The sequence below is a fragment of the Bufo bufo genome, chromosome 3 (assembly GCF_905171765.1).
Source record: "Bufo bufo chromosome 3, aBufBuf1.1, whole genome shotgun sequence".
Lineage (NCBI taxonomy): Eukaryota > Metazoa > Chordata > Amphibia > Anura > Bufonidae > Bufo > Bufo bufo.
Genome location: NC_053391.1, coordinates 135608653 through 135630288, shown reverse-complemented (window position 1 = coordinate 135630288; position 21636 = coordinate 135608653). Strand labels below are relative to the sequence as shown.

General features: G+C 47.0%; 1 protein-coding gene across 2 annotated transcripts in view; it reads right to left on the bottom strand.

The window, feature by feature from the left end:
* METTL27 (methyltransferase like 27) overlaps window positions 1–21636 on the bottom strand; it is a 107835-nt gene that overhangs the window by 10947 nt on the left and 75252 nt on the right. For both annotated transcript variants that reach the window (XM_040423626.1, XM_040423625.1), the window contains one exon: window positions 1371–1506. In XM_040423626.1, the coding sequence (XP_040279560.1) occupies window positions 1371–1506 (136 nt within the window). The remainder of the gene's footprint in view (window positions 1–1370; window positions 1507–21636) is intronic.

Below are 21636 nucleotides of genomic sequence, written 5' to 3'. Positions count from 1 at the left end.
ACATCTTCAGCAAATCTGAATGCCCCCTGTTGGGTTGGCTTGTGACCCAGCTGGTAAATGTGGGGCTACAGTAGTTGACACAAGATGGCCACTGTGCTATTACATTAAAGGGTTTCTACCACTTCGTTTGACATATTTAGCTGTCAGACACTAGCGATCCGCTAGTGTCTGCTCTAACAAACCATCCTAATATAATAGGTTTTGGGGCAGCCGTTTCGCTAAAAAAAGAACTTATATCGATATGCTAATGAGCCTCTAGGTGCTATGGGGGCGTCATTAGCACCTAGAGGCTCGGTCTACCTTCACAAACTGCCACCGCCCAGCGCGTCCCTCCAGCCCGCCCATCTCCTCCGGAATGCGATCCTCCCTGTGAGCGTATGTATTCGGCGCATGCGCAGTGAATGTCTGACCGCTTTCTGCACAGACATCTCCACTGCACAGTCAGTGTATTTATGCTGGAAATCTGTGGCAAATAAAACACATGTAGATTTTGTGGCTGATCACTAAATCCACGGTATAAAAATACAGGGTGTGTGAATTCCCCTTCATTGCGAGTCAAGTGAATGATGAGCATAGTTCCTTATATGTAATCTAGTGCCCATTTGGAAGAACTGTAGTTTTTGTTTTATGTTGGTGTTGAACCCCATTTTCTGTCCTTCCTTATCCAGGACTTTAAAACTGATGGTCTATCCCTAGATTTGGCATCAGTTTTAGGTGATGGTGGGTCTGACTCTCAGCAGCCCTGCTGATCAGTTTCATGGTTTACCAGGCACAGCCCTGTATGTCTAGTTGTCACTGGGGGTCACTTATTATCCTGAAATACACCTATACTAGACATATTTCTGGCGCAGCGGTTAGTTGCACTGCAATCTGTGACTTTTCCCCGCCCACGCCACGCCCAATTTTTTTAGACCTGGTGGAAGGGAACGGGCTGGTAGGCATGTCTCATTCATCATTTTCTATACCTACATTGGCTTACATTTAGATTGCCGCTGGATGCGCTGAAGTTATGTAGAGGCTGGCGCCTCTTCATAACTTTGTTGGATCCACTGCCAGATATAGGGGTTAATAAAACCGGCATCTAAAATGCTGGTCTTAATAAATGACCTCCACTGTGCCTGGGATTACAGTTCACTAGGGGGTTTGTTTCTTTGGAACAATGGGACTGAACTGTAATACTAGAGAGTACAAAATACATGAAACAATAGAGGGGGCACGATGCATGCTGGAGAACTGTGGCCACATTAAACAGCTGACCAGCAGCGGTGCCCATAGTCAGACCCTTACGATTTCTAATATTGATGATCTATCCCATGGATAGCCAATCCTTTTTAAAGTCCCTTACAACCCCTTTAACTTTACTCCCTTACCAGAGTCACATGGTAATGGTCCCTGTCCCAGCATGCTCTGCTTCAGTTCCTGGTACAAGTCTTTCTTCTTAGCAACTTCCAGCATTCCTGCGCTGCCATCCAAACCATGAAACAATTGAAAGCCACAGCGCTGCAACTGAAAATGAAAATATCTGTGATTATATGTTAGAGTAATAAAGAATGAAGAGGTTTCCTGGTTTCATGTAAATAAGGATTAATCAGGGTATAATGAAAAGTGACTAATAATTTTTGTATCAATTTCCTACCATTTTCAAGGTCTCTGCTTGATGTCAGTGATAGGGAACATTCTTGCTCAAATCTCAAGACTGGAAACCCAGCTAACGGTTTGACACAATGGTATCCAGCCTAAACAACTCACAGAGGATATCCTAGTTCGGATACAATTGTGGCAAATTCTCATCAGAGGAATTTTCCATCCACTGACAGGGAGCAGAGATCTTGAGAGCCATGAGTAATTAACACAAAGTATACAGTATTAGAATGTTTATTTATATAGAATTTATATCAAGCTGACAGCTCAGGGGAGTGTCTTTTATTCTACAGCTCAGGGGGCGTGTCCATGCTTTCCCTATCACAGCTCAGGAGGCAGTTGAAGGATGAAACTGAGCATGTGCGGCCATCTCGTTGAGCAGGTCAAAGAAATAAGAAAAAGAACAAACTGCAGGTGGCGCTATACAGATACATTTTATTGAATAACTTAGTGGCTATGCTAAAATTTGTATTGCATGCAATTACAAAAGTATTCAGATCCAGGTGCTGTTTTGAAAACGGTAGAATATTTTTCGTGGGACAACCCCTTTAAGCTTTACTTACACATATATATATTGTGAGGCAGTGGCAGGCCTCGTATCTATTTGAGGAGATGTCTGGTATGATTTGCTGTGTTTTCCCCACAATCACTTGGCCTGTGGTGAGGCCAGGTGCGATAATCACTTGGGGATAAAGCAATCCTCAGAGTGGGAGAGAAGGAGTTAGGCCCCAGGGAACAGACCTGCAGACCTGTGTGGTCCCAGACAGGAGGGCTGGGCGGCCACAAGGCTGAGGAAGCCTGAGTTTGGGGGGACCCAGTGACACCTGGAGAAGAGAGGTGTCGCACGGTAAGAGTCAGGAGGACTACTGGACCATATCCCCCAGTGGGTTGCACTGATCATAGCTAGGAGGCTTTCTGACGAAGCCGAATACTGCAGTGTGAACACTGACCTAGAGGTGAGTTAGGGAGACCTCTGTATAGTGAGTGCCTAGCCGGGCAAGCGTAAGTTGTTGTTTTGTGTTGATGTAACACATTGTGAGGTTAGGCTGCGACTTCATGGTGCCAAGTGATGCCAAACTTGGAAGCGTGATATCACTGGATACAAATGTTACTGTAGGCCACTGGAGTAGAGGCCCCAAAAATTAGGCATTCACCTGACACAAAAGAACTTGTGATTCTGTGGCTGGAGGTACATTAGGCGGTCACTTGATAAAAATTGCACTGTAGGCCACTGGAGTATGGGCGCCAAAAATTAGGCATTTACCTGACGGAAAATACATTTTATGCCGCTGTATATACATAAGACAAGGACCATTCTTTGTTCTGTGTGGTAGCGGATTGGTGTGGACTGGCATGAGCAAATTCAATTAGACGTGGTCGTCACAGGTGTTGAATTCCTCCGAGATCCATGCCTCATTAATTTTTAGAAATATGAGGTAGTCCACAGTGTCGTGAGCTAGGCGAGTGCGCTTATCTGCCATGATCCCCCCTGCTGCGTTGAACGTCCTTTCAGACAGGACACTCGACGAGGGGCAAGCCAAGAGTTCCATGGCAAATTGTGCCAACTCTGGCCATAGGTCAATGCAGTGTACTCAAGTTGTGCGTAGTAGGTGTTTCTGAGTGTAGTAGTGCAATATACACTAACCTGGTACAGCTGACTCTCTGCAAGGGCAGGTATAGGTAGGAATAGTTCGTGACGCCAGTGCCAAGTAAACGGTGGCACGCCGTTTGCGGATGCAGGAATAATTTGAGGAAACGTGGTGTTAAAACAGAACTTCAACTTTAGTAGTTTGCAGGCAGAGACAATATTGGAAACGCAGTTCCTCAGCATACAGTCTATTTTGCAATTCGGTCGATGCAGGCAATTCAGTACAGCAGGGTAATTACAGAGTGTTGAACACAGGATTTGCAGCAAAGGAGCTTGCACTCTAACTCTGTCTGATCCTGGAATGTAGCAATTCTTCACCAAGGCCCATTAACCTAAGTCTGGCTTTATATCCTTGATTATGGCTTAAATAAGTACCTCCTCTGTTTCTCTCAGTACCTCTGGCTCCTCTGATCTTTGCCTCAGTCTCTCCCAGCTTCCTCAGGCTCTAGAAACTTCTGAGCTCTGGTCTAGACTGCTTCTGCACTCCACACTAGATCAGGTTACACTGCCTTTCCCTTCCTTGACTGGGCCTTATATAAACTAGGGCTCTCTAGCTCCCTCTAATGCCTAAGAGCTGGAATGACACCCCTAGCCGGCCTGTACTTGCAAGTTTCATAGTAACAGGGAAATACACACATTACATGACACTTTATAAAACTGACATATACCAACTTTCCATAATTAAGGAGGGACGACAGCACACCAAGTGACCTTTGGTAGTGACGGGTATTACAGTTCCCGTACACTACATACCCCACTGCTTTAAGCTGAGTACGCCCTCGTACTCCATCATGGGTCGCCCAACTGGAATCTGTACCTGAAATAGAAAAAGAGACATGCAGGCATACATATATGCAATTCAACTGCATTTACATCAGGTCCAATTGGCAAAGGTGCAGGGTAGTGACAAGGGGCGTCGTTCTCTTCTCTCAGGATAATGAATGGAACGGGGGCGCTGACCTGGCACAGCGTAACATTATAACCAGGATAGTCCATGACAATGAATAAGTCCATGATAAAACAGTAGAAAACGGTATAAAAGTTCTTGGAGGCTCAAATAACAAACATGAGTCCGTACCCAGGTTATTTCTTATAAATCACAGAGGCTCTCATGCGGTGGAGTCCATCTCTGGGCACAATACTTTTAAAAGAGTAAGAATCTCAGAGGCTCAGGTCCTTTTGAGTCTGTCTCCGGGCACGGTTCCTTAGTATCAGGTTGCACAATAAAATGACAGCAAGAAAAGTGCTGTAAAACCCCTGATCAACCTGAAAAGGGGGAGAAGGGTAAAAGGTGCAACAAAGGAACAGGCACAACTTGGTGTGGGGTACAAAAGCAGGCAGGGGGTCCTGGAAAACAAGCTTGGCCTTGCTGACTTTGTAATTTCAGTGGTCAACACCTACCACTGAGCCGTGGACAAACTGGCAGCCGCAACAAAGGACCAGCAACATAGGACTCCTGTCCTGGAAGGGTTAACATGAAACTTCAGAAGAAATAAATCAAAGGCCTAGCAGGCTGATTCACGGTGGCACATCATAACCACTTGGCTCTGCTGGCAAGTATCGTCTGTAGTATTCCTCTACAGGAGGGTGTGCCCACATAACTGTATCAGGGGGCAGCTGTAGGGTAAAGGGGCCCCTAATAGGTATTGGCCCCATAGGCCTAGGGGTGAACCCTCTGATGGACCGTGCCGGCCCTGGCATGATCACTGCAGGGTGTGACGTGCTTGGCACCGCCGCAGCAAGCGGTCCGGGGCTCTGGGTGCAGCAATTTACGGCAATCGCGGGTCCGGTCTGGGGCACTGACGGAACGGTGGCAACAGAAGGCGGTCGGCGGGTGGTGACAGGCACCCTTACCTCATCCTTCCTCGGCGGCGTCTGGATCCTGGCGGTGTATGTCTTGCGCAACTCCCGCAACTTCTCCTCCAGCCGGACGATCTGCTCACCGATGCTCTCTGTGTCGGAGTCGCTGTCCTCTGCTGGCGCCGCCGGCGCAGGTACTGTTACCGATGGTGCGGACTCGGCCTTTGCAGGTACTGGCGATGCGTCTGGTCTCCGTCCCATCCGGATGTTCTGGAAGGTAGCACTAAGTCCTTTTAGCTGTTCCAGCTCAGATATTGTCTTCTCCCGACGAGGCAGCTCGGGGGAAGGATAGGGGCTCACCCATTTCTCCAACACGGTTGGCTGCCAGAAGACATTCGGCCCAATGAAGGAACTCCGTTCCTGGAAGGCGTGATGGGCCGGCTCTGGAGAGCGTTCCGGTTCTCGCTCGCAGCCAGAGTAGTCTTCTCCTTCTTCTGCCTCCCAATCCTCAGGTCCTCGCTTCGGACGGGTCACAGCAGTCGCATAGGGGCCTCGCAGGCTCTCGGCAGGGGTGTACTCCACTTCCTCTCCCTCGCGGAGGCTGTGCTGGTACGAAGGGAGGTAGTCTCTTTTGACAGACCTTCGATTGACATAGAGGTCTCTGCCAGTTAGATAGTCCTGAATAAACCCGTAGCCACGGGATTTGTCAAACGACAGCACCACTCCCTTTCTCCTTTCCAGGCGGGGTTGGGTGTGTGTATGCTTCTCATGTATGGACTTGGTTAGTTCCTCATAGACGATTTTAGTCTTTGTGTTCCGCTTGATAGCGGCCTCTCGGATCTCCGCCATCAGGGAAGACCATTTGAAAGATGGCTGGAAAAAGTCCCTCCACGAGCCATAGTAGGGCTCGGGTTCTTTCTCCCTTGTGCGGCAGGCGGGTTGCTCCGGTCCCGGAGCGTAGGCCGGTGGAGCCTCCTCTGGCTCAACACCAACATCCGACATCTTTGCATTTACAGGTGCGGACGCTGCAGTAACACTCTGCTCACAATCCAACATGCTCGATCCTACTGAGGAGAGCGATAGGGTCGCGTCAATTAGAGTAGCCAGCTCCTCCCATTGCACTGGGGAGCCGCCCCCCAGGTATTCCAGTATATGGAGGGCGGTGTCCAGGCTGGCAGACATGCAAATGACCAGATAAGCCGTGGCGCCTGCCCTTGACCTTCTTCCCGCTTTTTCCTCAGAAAGGCGCCAATTTTTCCCGCCTTTTCGGGATGAAGGTGACGCAGCAGTAAATTCAGCCAGCTCAGCGGCCATCTTTAGGTACAAACGCTGTCTATTCACTGACAGCAAGCAGAAATGTTTAAAGTCCACAAAACCACACTCCAATGCGGCGATTTTCTTCCTCTGGGTAGCGCAACACTGCACAGCGCTTTTTAGAGGTTTTTGGTACACTTTGGGTATGATTTTAAGTCCACAAAGTCCACTTGAATAAAACAGGAAAATTGTCACTTTGGTCACAGGGCAACGGTATAAGGCACAAAGTTCACGCTTCTTGCACTATAAAGCGTGCGTATCCTGTTCGTGACGCCAAAAGAGAGGTGCAGTGTACTCAAGTTGTGCGTAGTAGGTGTTTCTGAGTGTAGTAGTGCAATATACACTAACCTGGTACAGCTGACTCTCTGCAAGGGCAGGTATAGGTAGGAATAGTTCGTGACGCCAGTGCCAAGTAAATGGTGGCACGCCGTTTGCGGATGCAGGAATAATTTGAGGAAACGTGGTGTTAAAACAGAACTTCAACTTTAGTAGTTTGCAGGCAGAGACAATATTGGAAACGCAGTTCCTCAGCATACAGTCTATTTTGCAATTCGGTCGATGCAGGCAATTCAGTACAGCAGGGTAATTACAGAGTGTTGAACACAGGATTTGCAGCAAAGGAGCTTGCACTCTAACTCTGTCTGATCCTGGAATGTAGCAATTCTTCACCAAGGCCCATTAACCTAAGTCTGGCTTTATATCCTTGATTATGGCTTAAATAAGTACCTCCTCTGTTTCTCTCAGTACCTCTGGCTCCTCTGATCTTTGCCTCAGTCTCTCCCAGCTTCCTCAGGCTCTAGAAACTTCTGAGCTCTGGTCTAGACTGCTTCTGCACTCCACACTAGATCAGGTTACACTGCCTTTCCCTTCCTTGACTGGGCCTTATATAAACTAGGGCTCTCTAGCTCCCTCTAATGCCTAAGAGCTGGAATGACACCCCTAGCCGGCCTGTACTTGCAAGTTTCATAGTAACAGGGAAATACACACATTACATGACACTTTATAAAACTGACATATACCAACTTTCCATAATTAAGGAGGGACGACAGCACACCAAGTGACCTTTGGTAGTGACGGGTATTACAGTTCCCGTACACTACATCAAGCCTGCACACCCAGTAGTCCAGGGGTTCCTAGCTTCTCAGAGCGTCCACATCGGCTGTTAACCCGATGTAGTTGGACACCTGTCGGTCTAGGCGTTCCCTGAGGCTGGATCCGGAGGGCGGCTGTCGAGGGGTTGGCTGCAAGAATGATCTCATATCCATAGTGAACAACACATCTTCAAACCCCCCTCTTCTTGCAGGCGAGGTAGGATTGGTACCCGCACCTGTTTCGCTGTGGGTGGAAATTCCTCTGCCAGTGCCCTCAACAGCAGAATGCAGCATCTCTCACAGCAAGGCCTGGAAATGCTGCATTCTGCCAGCCCTCTGCGATGCTGGTAACATGTCCGCCAATTTGTGTTTGTACCGGGGGTCTAATATGTTGCCATCCAGTACTGGTCCTGGCCCTTTATGCTTTTTATACGGGGGTCCCTCAGCAGACACTGGAGCATGTCAGCCGCTGACACTAAATTGGAAGTGGTGGAGCGCCCTGGCACCTGGTCATCGCCCAGGAGAATGTCGTCCTCGGTCTCCTCTCCCCCAGCCACGGACAACACCATGGATCGCCAAAAAGTTTAAAGTCCCCCCTCAAAGCTTTCTCTTCTTGCTCCTCCTCCTCCCCTTAGCATCCTCTGACTCCTCGTCAGACTCCTGCTGACTTGTCTCAGATGGAGTAGGCCCCCTGGGAAGCATTGCGACTTACTCATCTTCCTGCTCCTGCTCCTCAACGGCTTGATCAATGACACGATGCAATGCACTCTCCAGAAAGAACGCTTAAGGTACGATGTCACTGATGGCACCCTGGCTGCGACTGACCAGTTTGATCTCATCAAACGGCCGCAGAAGTCTATATGCGTCGCACATGCGCAGAGTTCATACAGGTAGTCGCTAATGACACATTGCTGCTGGAGCAGCCTATCAAGCATAGACAAGGTGGAGTTCCAGCGCGTCGGGCTGTCACAAACTAGACGTCTGACGGGCAAGTGGTGTCGCTGCTGAAAGTCAGAAAGGCGAGCCATGGCCGTGTAAGATCTTCTAAAATGGCCAGAGATTTTCCTGGCCTGCTGCAAGACGTCCTGGACCCTGGGGTATTTGGCAACAAATTGCTGCACGACTAAGCTCAGGACATGTGCCATGCATGGCACGTGTGTCATCTTGCCCTGTTTTAGCGCGCTCAGCAGATTGGCACCGTTGTGGCACACCACTTTACCAACTGTCAAATTGAGCGGGGTTAGCCACTGATCGGCCTGTGACCGTAGAGCTAAAAGCAGTGAAGGACCGCTGTGGTTCTTGGCTTCCAGGCACAACATCCGCAGCACAGCATGGAAACGTCTCAGCTGGCACGTCGAATAGGTTCTGGGGAGCTTGGGGGGCGCAGTGGAAGAGGCGGTAGCAGTGGAAAAGGTGGAGTCAGCCGAGGAGGAGATGGAGGATGGAGTAGGAGGAGGAGAAGAAGAGGCAGGCCTGCATGCAATCGGTGGCAGTAACACCAAATCCACACGAAAGCCACAGGTTACATGCTTGACGGCCGTCAGAAGGTTCACCCAGTGGGCTGTAAAAGTTATGTACCTTCCCTGCCCGTGTTTGCTAGACCACATGTCTGTGGTCAGATGTATCTTGGCACCGACACGGTGTGCCAGAGATATATTCACTTGCCGCTGAACGTGGCCATATAGGTCTGGGATGCCCTTCTGGGAGAAATATTTCCTTCCAGGGACCTTCCATTGCGGTGTGCCAATGGCCACAAATTTTTGAAAGGCCTCCGAGTCCACCAGTTTATATGGCAGTAGTTGGTGGGCTAGCAGTTCCGATAAGCCAGAGGTCAGTCATTGGGCAAGAGGGTTATCCGGCGTCATCATCTTTTTACGCTCGAACATTTGGGACACGGAAGCCTGCCTTCTGGGCCGGGAGTGTGGCTTTGTGGGTTCTGATGGTGTTGCTCCCACTGGACTCTGTGATGGGAGGCCAAGTGCCTTCTTAAGGCAGTCGTCCCTAGGTGAGTGTTAGGCTTACGTGACTTATGAGTTGACCGCACAGGCTGCACATGGCAACACTATTGTCAGCCGCTGACACGTTTAAAAAAGCCCGCACTGCGGAGCCATGTGCCAGCGTCCTGGAAGCGCAAGAAGTGACCGTGCATGGTGGATGGCAAGCTCCAGATACATTTGCAGTCTGCCTTTTGCCTCCTGTTCCCTGCGAGCTGTGCCAGCTTCTCCTCCTCCTCCCTCTCTGCTGCTCCGTCTCTCCCTCTGAACTCCCCCCTCCTCTTCCTCTCTTGTGGGCACCCACATGACGTCCATCAACACGTCATCATTCTCACCTTCACCACCACTGACATTTGAGATTTCAGAGTAGGCCGCAACAGCGGGGACCTCGCTCCTTGGGCTGATCTGGGTACTGTCGGCAGACATCAGGGGGGCGGCCGTTGCTACCTCCTCTTCATCATCCGATGTCAAGAATGGCTGTGCATCGGTAAGGTCTGGGAATGGATGGAAAAATAATTACTCTGACTCGTGTGGAGGGGCTATGGTGGTGGTGGTGGTGGTGGATTTGGGGGTGCACACAGCTAAGAGTTAGGAGGGTGCAGATACAGAGGATGAGTAGCGTGCAGAAGCGGAAGGGTGAGTGAGCCATTCAACCAACTCTGGTGCGTTCTTTGAAGTAATCGCATGCGCCTTCTCCAACTTCCCACTTAGGCTCCAGCCTGGTGCACCTGCCCGACCCCTACCACCCCTGCGGAATGACATGTCTCTTCCTCTGCCTGTCATTTTGAAAATGACCCTGTGCATAAGTCCCTAGAGAAGAGCAGTATTTGTGGAAGCAGATATATCGCAGGCCTCAATCAATATTTGATGGAAGCAAGTATATCTAACCCCTTAATCAGTCTTTTGTTGAAGCAGGTATAACACACCCCTCAATCAGTTTTTTTGGGGGGCAACTGATATATCACACCTGTAACATCCCAGAGTATGTCACTAAAACTCTGTCACCCAGCTTCATGATGTTAAAGTGTTAATGTATTTCCATCTGATGTAATCTCAATGTACATTGCCATGTCTATGTCTGTATTGAATGTATATGCTGTAATATCCATGTACACCGGCAGGTGGCAGCAGTATGTAGCAGAATAAGCCAGTTAGTATATCTAGACTGGATTAGACCATTCCAGGCTAGCTTCCCCTTATCTGAGGAGGAGTGGAAGGTTCCCAGATTCTACTTCAGAGGGAGGAAAGGAAGTTCTAGGCAGTGTACCAGCCACCCCCTGTTGGGGTAGGCTGTGTGAATAGGAGCTCCGAAAAACAGAGATCCCAACCAAGGATTCAGGCCCTTGCTGAGGCCCAAAGCAATCTTCCCAGCCCGAGTTCCTTACCTCAGCTGGATGACAAAGAAAGCAGCCATCTTCAGAACTACTAGATCTCCAGGAAGAAACCACCATTCCCTGCGAGCAGTCCTGTAAGTACAGATTTCCAAATGCAAGGAGAAGATAAGTACCTCCATAGCTAGTCAGGCCCAAACAAAGCAGAGGATAGACAGAGCAGAAGACAGATACCTGCCAGATTTTTAAAGGCGTATGTTCAGATGCAGAATATAGATATAATTCCTGCCACATATTGCCAACACCTGCTGGGACCCTAGACTATTACTGTAATATTGTATATATCTAGAGCTGCATAAGATAACCTCAAGTAAAGACAAGTTGGACCCTATTCTCTGTGTGGAATTCCATCATTCCTCCATTACTCCTATTTACAACACTCAATTTGTTGCATGTGAGCCAGGATACAGGAGTCCGGCCATACTACAGCTAGGAGACACTGTTGACACAATACAGAGACAATCTCCCCCTCTGGCATTCCTAACCTAGTACATGAGCTATACCATCTTAAAGGGCCCTTCTACAGTACCTGCGCAAGCTGCAACTGGCGTCACGAACTTATACATATATATATATACTGACCCACTGCATAGCATGCCCACTGACCCAGTGTCCTGCTCATTGCACACTGTTGCAATTAGTTGTTCAAATAGTGTGTGAGGGGGTGATATACTTATAATATATTTTCTAACATAGAAAGTATATTATAGTGCATTTGTACTGTGCAGCAGTTGTGTGTGGTTCTGCTGCGATACCGCAGCTATATAGAGGGACAAACGCTATTGGAACAACTAATTGCAACGGGTGTGATATACCAGTTGCCCCCAAAAAAAAACTGATTGAGGCAGGGGTGTGATATACCTATAATATACTTTCTATATAGTGCATTTGTATTGTGCAGCAGTTGTGTGTGGTTCTGCTGCGATACCACAGCTTTATAGAGGAACAAATGCTACTGGAACAACTAATTGCAATGGGTGTGAAATACCAGTTGCCCCCCCAAAAAAAACTGATTGAGACAGGGGTGTGATATTCCTGTAATATACTTTCTATATAGAAGAAGAGAAAGTTCAGCAGCTCTCATCTGCCCCACCTTCACCTGTGAGCACGGAGGACCCGTGTCAGGCCCGGGTAACGTATTGTAATATGGTTGAAGAAATCCAGCTCCACTTCGGTAAAGGAAAAAATTATTTTGCTTGCGGAAAAGAGGAAAAACCACACAATGAACAAAAAAAGCCTATACAAAAAATGCTTAAATTCAGGACCTGACTTGGGCAAGGTTAACCACAACTGTATTTACAAATGCCTATAAGGGCAATAGAAACCTATCTTGGCCCAAGTGCAAACTAATACTTCACTTTTATTAATTTAATCATTAAAAAGTGTCACTGGTAAGTGTGATTCACATGTGATGGGACACAGACAAACAAACAGAATAACCTACTAAGGTATTAAAAGCACAGTCAAGAGCCCACTGTGAGAGATAGTGGATGTCACCGGTTGGAGATGATATATTTGATCAATCACTCCAAACAACATGAGAGCAGCAGAGATGCTTCCACGTCCCACATATGTTATGCGAATAAATACCAGCTGGAATTGTCGGCTAACATTAACAATTGTCAATGGTGGAAGACTGAATCATTCATCCCACCATATGAATTGTAAGGCTGTTTAACAGCCTACAGGTTATTTGGTATCACCAACAGGCTGGAGTGTGTAAACTAGTGGTAATGCCAGTCAGATACCAGTGAACGGACCCAGCCACTATTTATTTCTGACAGGGTACGTTGTCACGTCTGTGAATACTGATGCCTGCTCAAGCTGACCAACAGCAAAACCAGACTTATTTTGTGAGGGGGAGATTTGTGGCATCAACCCTCCACACAGCAAAAAGTAATCTTTGGCAACTGACCATTTGGTGCAGACAATGGCAACGCTGTTGATCACCTGAAAGCACAGCCCGCTGGTGTTACCAGACAGGTCATATACACTCAGGGCCAACAACACCGCTAACCACCTAAAAGTGCAGCCTGCTTAGGAGTGCCAAACAGGTGTTAGTCATACATGTGGGACTAGTGGACTTGCTGTCCTCCTATAAGTGTGGCCTGTCGTTGGTGCCAACAGGTAACAGTATACAGATCGGGCATACTATTACTCTCTAACAGTGGGCAACATGGCTGCTGATTAAAACCCTAAACTGCCCCCCGACATGTTTCGCCAGTAACTCTGGCTTCTTCAGGGGTAACGGGCAGCAATGAATGGAATACTATACCGGAAGTATAAATGGAGTACAAATGACTGACAGATGCTTCAAGCCTATCCGCGATGAAGGCGGAACCTGCCATCAACCAGTCACCATGACGGAGGAGGCTGACATCATCACTCTGTGCCAGTCTCCTGCGTCGCTTCCCACCTGACGTCAAACACGATGTCATCCGTCCTCAGCACGCATGCGCCAGCACTCCGACATCGGCCCTCTGACAGGGCAACTCATTGCGCATGCGCTGCGCAAGAAATAACTGCGCGCTGACTCTGAACAGGACGGATAGCACCGCGGAACACTAGAAACCAGGTATGATATCACACCTAAGGAAAGGGGACAGATTGGATGTCATTATGGGAAAAAGCAACCAAGATGACAGGTGTCATTATAGCCACTGAATATTCAAATAGACCATACCAATAATTGATGTTGATAACTGCCTATTGATCAGGAAAAAGTCTTTTTGGAGGGCTACTACATTAAAAGGTAGAGCAAAGCAGACCACCATATTACCTGACAGGCACATGTTTTCATTCATCAATTGGCATGGCAACAGTTACTTGTGACTGAATAACAAGTGCATCTTAACAGTCCTGAACAGAGAATTGTTCATTATTTGACGGTAGACCATTCTACATATATGAGGTGATAGACCTCTTCATTATTGGAGAATCCAAGTGTTTATTTTGATGGAAATTGTTAAATCCGGTAACAAGAATCCAAACCTATTGTTCTGACACTATGTCTGTGTCTGAATATGGATTTTACTGACACTCCAAACACTACATTAGTGGATGGATGAAATATTCGAGTAACTGATTAATTCCAAAAAAATACCTCCCAAATTATAATTTATAGAAAAGCAGTGAAGGCAAACCCTTCATTGAGTCCCTTTGGGCTCAGACTGTCAAGGCGATAAATCCACCTAGTTTCTTCTTGTAGAAGGATAACATCCAGGTCGCCTTTTCTTGCCCCTAAAGTTTTTTTACAAATGCCCCAAAACTTCAAAACCCTATGATCTCCCCCATGATGACTTCTGACATGTCTGGAGATAGATGTATCTGCAAGGGTGTTGATGCCACTGATGTGTTGGCAAATCCTTCTCCTAAATTCTTGAGATGTCTTCCCAACATAAATTTTGGAACAGGGACATTGGATGGCGTAAACTATACCTTTGGTCTTACAGTTGATATATTGCCTGATCTGATATTCTTTTTTGTCAACAGGGTTTACAAAGTTTCGACATTTCCTCACAAGTGGACAGTAAACACAATTTCCACACGGGTAAGTACCCACTACATTTGATTTCAACCAAGTTGTTTTCGGTGGTTCCGGACGAAAGAAACTATGTACTAGAACATCTTTTAGATTCCTGCCGCGGCGATAGGTCACACTGGGATTAGATGTAATAACTGTCCTCAAAATCATTATCGGCCCACAGGACATGCCAATGCTTCCTAAGAATGCCAAACACCTTATTATTTTGAGCATCAAAGGTGCCAATGCATCTGACCATATGCATCTTTGAAACCTTAGACGAGTTGGTCAGAAGTTCCGTCCTATTGGTCCTACTTGCCCTAGCATAAGCATGATGTAGGATTTTTTTTTTTGGGGCATTTGTAAAAAAACTTTAGGGGCAAGAAAAGGCGACCTGGATGTTATCCTTCTACAAGAAGAAACTAGGTGGATTTATCGCCTTGACAGTCTGAGCCCAAAGGGACTCAATGAAGGGTTTGCCTTCACTGCTTTTCTATAAATTATAATTTGGGAGGTATTTTTTTGGAATTAATCAGTTACTCGAATATTTCATCCATCCACTAATGTAGTGTTTGGAGTGTCAGTAAAATCCATATTCAGACACAGACATAGTGTCAGAACAATAGGTTTGGATTCTTGTTACCGGATTTAACAATTTCCATCAAAATAAACACTTGGATTCTCCAATAATGAAGAGGTCTATCACCTCATATATGTAGAATGGTCTACCGTCAAATAATGAACAATTCTCTGTTCAGGACTGTTAAGATGCACTTGTTATTCAGTCACAAGTAACTGTTGCCATGCCAATTGATGAATGAAAACATGTGCCTGTCAGGTAATATGGTGGTCTGCTTTGCTCTACCTTTTAATGTAGTAGCCCTCCAAAAAGACTTTTTCCTGATCAATAGGCAGTTATCAACATCAATTATTGGTATGGTCTATTTGAATATTCAGTGGCTATAATGACACCTGTCATCTTGGTTGCTTTTTCCCATAATGACATCCAATCTGTCCCCTTTCCTTAGGTGTGATATCATACCTGGTTTCTAGTGTTCCGCGGTGCTATCCGTCCTGTTCAGAGTCAGCGCGCAGTTATTTCTTGCGCAGCGCATGCGCAATGAGTTGCCCTGTCAGAGGGCCGATGTCGGAGTGCTGGCGCATGCGTGCTGAGGACGGATGACATCGTGTTTGACGTCAGGTGGGAAGCGACGCAGGAGACTGGCACAGAGTGATGATGTCAGCCTCCTCCGTCATGGTGACTGGTTGATGGCAGGTTCCGCCTTCATCGCGGATAGGCTTGAAGCATCTGTCAGTCATTTGTACTCCATTTATACTTCCGGTATAGTATTCCATTCATTGCTGCCCGTTACCCCTGAAGAAGCCAGAGTTACTGGCGAAACATGTCGGGGGGCAGTTTAGGGTTTTAATCAGCAGCCATGTTGCCCACTGTTAGAGAGTAATAGTATGCCCGATCTGTATACTGTTACCTGTTGGCACCAACGACAGGCCACACTTATAGGAGGACAGCAAGTCCACTAGTCCCACATGTATGACTAACACCTGTTTGGCACTCCTAAGCAGGCTGCACTTTTAGGTGGTTAGCGGTGTTGTTGGCCCTGAGTGTATATGACCTGTCTGGTAACACCAGCGGGCTGTGCTTTCAGGTGATCAACAGCGTTGCCATTGTCTGCACCAAATGGTCAGTTGCCAAAGATTACTTTTTGCTGTGTGGAGGGTTGATGCCACAAATCTCCCCCTCACAAAATAAGTCTGGTTTTGCTGTTGGTCAGCTTGAGCAGGCATCAGTATTCACAGACGTGACAACGTACCCTGTCAGAAATAAATAGTGGCTGGGTCCGTTCACTGGTATCTGACTGGCATTACCACTAGTTTACACACTCCAGCCTGTTGGTGATACCAAATAACCTGTAGGCTGTTAAACAGCCTTACAATTCATATGGTGGGATGAATGATTCAGTCTTCCACCATTGACAATTGTTAATGTTAGCCGACAATTCCAGCTGGTATTTATTCGCATAACATATGTGGGACGTGGAAGCATCTCTGCTGCTCTCATGTTGTTTGGAGTGATTGATCAAATATATCATCTCCAACCGGTGACATCCACTATCTCTCACAGTGGGCTCTTGACTGTGCTTTTAATACCTTAGTAGGTTATTCTGTTTGTTTGTCTGTGTCCCATCACATGTGAATCACACTTACCAGTGACACTTTTTAATGATTAAATTAATAAAAGTGAAGTATTAGTTTGCACTTGGGCCAAGATAGGTTTCTATTGCCCTTATAGGCATTTGTAAATACAGTATACAAAAAATGCGCAACATATGCACTGGCTTATTAAATAGAGAATCCTTTCTAACCTAATCTTGCAACAATAAACCCATTATGTCACAGCCGTCCTTCAAACAACTAAAAAAAATAATCAAAAAACTTAAAAAACTCTCTCCTTTAATTTTGTTTCCTATAGCCAGTGCATATGTTGCGCATTTTTTGTATAGGCTTTTTTTGTTCATTGTTTGGTTTTTTCTCATTTTTTTTTTATAAAAGTCTTATTCATAGGTGTGGCATGTTGTAACTGTAACTGGATGTGATTTTACCGCAAGCAAAATACATTTTTCCTTTACCGAAGTGGAGCTGGATTTCTTCAACGATATTGCAATACGTTACCCGGGCCTGACACGGGTCCTCCGTGCTCACAGGTGAAGGTGGGGCAGATGAGAGCTGCTGAACTTTCTCTTCTTCTATATAGAAAGTATATTACAGGAATATCACACCCCTGTCTCAATCAGTTTTTTTTGGGGGGGCAACTGGTATTTCACACCCATTGCAATTAGTTGTTCCAGTAGCATTTGTTCCTCTATATAGCTGTGGTATCGCAGCAGAACCACACACAACTGCTGCACAATACAAATGCACTATATAGAAAGTATATTATAGGTATATCACACCCCTGCCTCAATCAGTTTTTTTTGGGGGCAACTGGTATATCACACCCGTTGCAATTAGTTGTTCCAATAGAGTTTGTCCCTCTATATAGCTGCGGTATCGCAGCAGAACCACACACAACTGCTGCACAGTACAAATGCACTATAATATACTTTCTATGTTAGAAAATATATTATAAGTATATCACACCCCTCAGTATATCACACCTATAGATAGCACGCCTATACCAGTCCTTAAAAGGACTTTTGTGGCCCTATTAGCTAGCGTTTGATGTCCCTAACAGTCTGTTCCTGCTCCACAAAGCAACCTCTCCCTACACTGACTGTTATAGGGTGGGGTTGTGTCCATGTGCTGAAACGTCTCAATTGGCTGTCCTGTCCCACCTGATGGATGTGTCATGGGTTAAAGTTTGGCGCAATGCAAAAGAATATGGTGCGCGTGAACATCGTCATATGTTCGCATGTTCGGCGGATCGTGAACGCTCAAAGTTCACTACGAACCGACCGCAAGGCCATCACTATGCATTCTGTATTTTGAAGACTGGAACAGCTGGCCCTTAATAGAACAGTCCTATCCTTGTCCATAATGAGTAACTTTCCTATTTTTTTTACCTATTGAAATGAATGCTTCCGCATACGGTCCAAAAAAAAAAAAAAAAAGAAACGGAACGGACACGGAAAGAAAATATATTTGTGTGCATGAGTCCAAAGTATAATGCACAACACTGGGAGATTTATCAAAACTGGTGCAAAGGAAAACTGTCTTAGATGCCCATAAGCAACCAATCAGATTCCACCTTTCATTTTTCAGAGCTCCTTTAGAAAATAAAAGGTGGAATATGATTGGTTGCAATGGGCAACTAAGACAGTTTTCCCTTTGCGCCAGTTTTAATAAATCTCTCCCACTAACTTATTATACGAACAGTAAGCTGAGACTGTAATACTCATTCAACTTGTAATCATCTTGTAATCATGTTATGCCAAGGACCCTTCCATCGCTTATGTTTGATGAACCAGGCAGATAACTTCACTTTTCCCACGATGATACCGCTCAACATTTCTACTTCAGTGACCATCCTAAATGTTAGACACAGATGATAAGGTGACGTGTGGACGCTATTATTATTTTTATAAAAATGAATCATTAGTTCAGGGATTGTCCCAGTAAATGTACAACAGAGGTCTGGGATCAGTCAGCTGAGACAAGGGGCAGTTATGGCTGGGTAACTTACTGTTATTATAAATGATCTCTGGTTTAAGTCCTTCTAGGCAGTTTGTCACCAGGAAAGTCACTGTTAAACCAGGCACAATGTTTTGTAGAGCTAGATCATCTGAACAGAATGATGCCTTTCACTTAGTGTTCCTTTGAGCATTTAAGTGCACCGAGGCCAGACCCACGTCTCTGTGTGTACCTCCTACTTCTTCTGCCAGACCCTCCCTCTCCTTCTTGATTGACAGGTCCAGGTGAGATGACTATACAAGAACCTTGCCCTGTCAATAAGAAAGGAGAAGGAGGGACTGGCAGAGGAAGCAGGTAGAGCTAGGGTGTCTTGGGTCCGCCCTCAGTGCTCTTAAATGCTAATTTGCTTGTGAAATGAAAGTACTTTTTCTCCAAAATAAAGCAATGGATCGCTAAGTGAGAGTTATCATTACATCCAGCTGAGCTAGCCTTGCAATTAAGGGTTAATTAATGGTGAATTTCCTGCTGACAGACTTTCTTTAAGGCCACAGCAAATTTTTTCCTCCCTACCTTCTAAGAGCCATAACATTTTCCATTTACGTAGCTGTATGGGCTGTTTCACAAGAGCGAGTCCATTGCGGGAATCACGCTCCGTGTGTTATTTTAGGCGGAAAAAAAAGTCCTGTCTGCAGTTGTGCCAACAAAACATGATGTGTCATCATTAGGGTTGAGCGAACACCTGGAAGTTCGTGTTCGTCGGGTTTGGCCAAACTTCGCCGCAAAGTTCGGGTTCGGGACCTGAACTTGACCCCAAACCCGAACCCCATTGAAGTCAATGGGGACCCGAACTTTGGGGCACTAGAATGGCTCTGAAAAAGTCATAGAAAGGGCTAGAGGGCTGCAAAAGGAAGAAAAATAGGGGTAAGAGCAGGACAATTTCCCTGCAAACAAATGTGTATTAGGGAAATGAATTAAAATAACTATAGAATTAAAAAAAAAATGAAAAAAATTATGATCTTGAACTAGGAGGCGGAGGTCAAAGTGGAGTAGGAGGTTGAGGAGGCGGTGGACGTGGCGGTGTAGGTGGGAGCGGTGGTGAAGGAGGAGGTGGTAGCCAACACTATTTTTGTATTTTTTTTTTGTAAATTTGAGAAGACCCCAAAACATTGGAAAATATAAAAAAGTAAACAAAAAGAAAGTGCGCTGGAGTATAACAATGGCTGGGTGCGGCTGTTATACTTGTCTATTCTGCACAAGGTATGGACAAGTCCTGTGGGATCCATGCCTGGTTCATTTTAATGAATGAAAGCTTGCCCACATTGGCTGTGGACAGGTGGCTGCAATTGTCTGTGATCACCCCCTCCTGCCGTGCTAAACACACGTTCAGACAATACACTGGCTGCAGGGCAGGCCAACACCTCCAAGGCATAAAGGGCAAGCTCAGGCCACGTGCCCAATTGAGACCCAGAAGTTAAATGGGGCAGACCCATCAGTCAGTACGTGTAGGCGTGTGCACACATATTGTTCCACCATGTTGCTGAAATGCTGCCTCCTGCTAAGACGTTCCATATCAGCTGGTGGTGCTGGTTTTTGTGGTGTGCTGACAAAGCTTTTCCACATTTCGGCCATGCTAACCCTCCCTTCTGAGGTGCTGGCGGTGCCCCAACTGCGTTGGCGACTTCTTCCTCCTCCTCTGCCTTCGCCTTGTGCTTTCACTGAGCCCCCGGTGTCAGGTGGGAATGTCACCAGCAGCGTGTCTAACAGCGTGCGCTTGTACTCGTGCATTTTCCGATCACGCTCCAGTGACGTAATTAAGGATGGCACATTCTCCTTGTAGCAGGGATCCAGCAGGGTGGCCACCCAGTAATCAGCACTGGTTAGAATGTGGGCAACTCAGCGGGCGTTGCTCAGGCAGTGCAGCATGTAGTCTCTCATGTGTGCCAGGCTGGCCAGAGGCAACAACAAGCTGTCCTCTGTGGGAGGTGTATCGTCTGTGTCCTCTGTATCCCCCAGCTACACTCCAGTGATGCCCATGAGCTGCTTTCGGTGCCACCCTGCTGTGAACACGGTTCCTCCCCCTTATCATCATCCACCTCTTACTCATCCTCCAGAACTGTGCCGTGGCTGGACAATTGTGTACCTGGCCTCTGTTGGTGCAGGAAACCACCCTCCGAGCCACTTGTGAATGACTGGCCTGATAACAGTGGAAATGATCCCTCTTCCTCCTGTGCCACATCCTCTTTCATCATCGCCCGAAGCGTTTTTCAAGGAGACATAGAAGTAGGATAGTAACGCTGAGGACTGCGTCATCGGCACTGGCCATGTTGGTGGAGTACTCGAAACAGCGCACCGCAGCACACACATCCCACATGGAGGCCCACTCGGTGGTAAAGTGGTGCTGTTCCACAGAGCGACTCACCCATGCGTGCTCCAACTGAAACTCCACTATCGCCTGCTGCTGCTTGCACAGTCTCTCCAGCATGTTCAAGGTGGAGTTTCACATCGCATATGAGGCGGTAAGCAGGAAGGCCGAAGTTACGCTGCAGCACAGACATGCGAGCAGCAGCAGGGTGAGAACGCCAAAAGCCCGCACAGACGGACCGCACTTTCTGCAGCAGCTCTGACATATCGTGGTAATTTTTCAGGAATCTCTGCACCACCAAATTCAGCACATGCGCCAGGCAAGGGATGTGCGTCAAATCGGCTAGGCCCAGAGCTGCTGCAAGATTTCGCCCATTATCGCACACCACGAGGCCGGGCTTGAGGCTCAGTGGCACCAACCACTCATCGGTCTGTTGTTCCATGCCCGTCCACAGCTCCTGCATGGTGTGTTTCAGATGAGTTTCAAAACAGCCTGCTGTCGTTTCCCCCTGGCTGTGCTGAAGTTGGTAGTGAAGGTGTTACGCTGAACAGATGAGGAGGCGGTAGAGGAGGAAGCGGAGTAGGAGGAGGAGGCAACAGCAGGCAAAGAGAAACGTCCTGCAATCCTCGCTGGCGGAAGGACATGTGCCAAACTGCTATCCGTCTCGGGCTCAGCCACCACTGCATTTACCCAGTGTGCAGTTAGGGAGATATAACGTCCCTG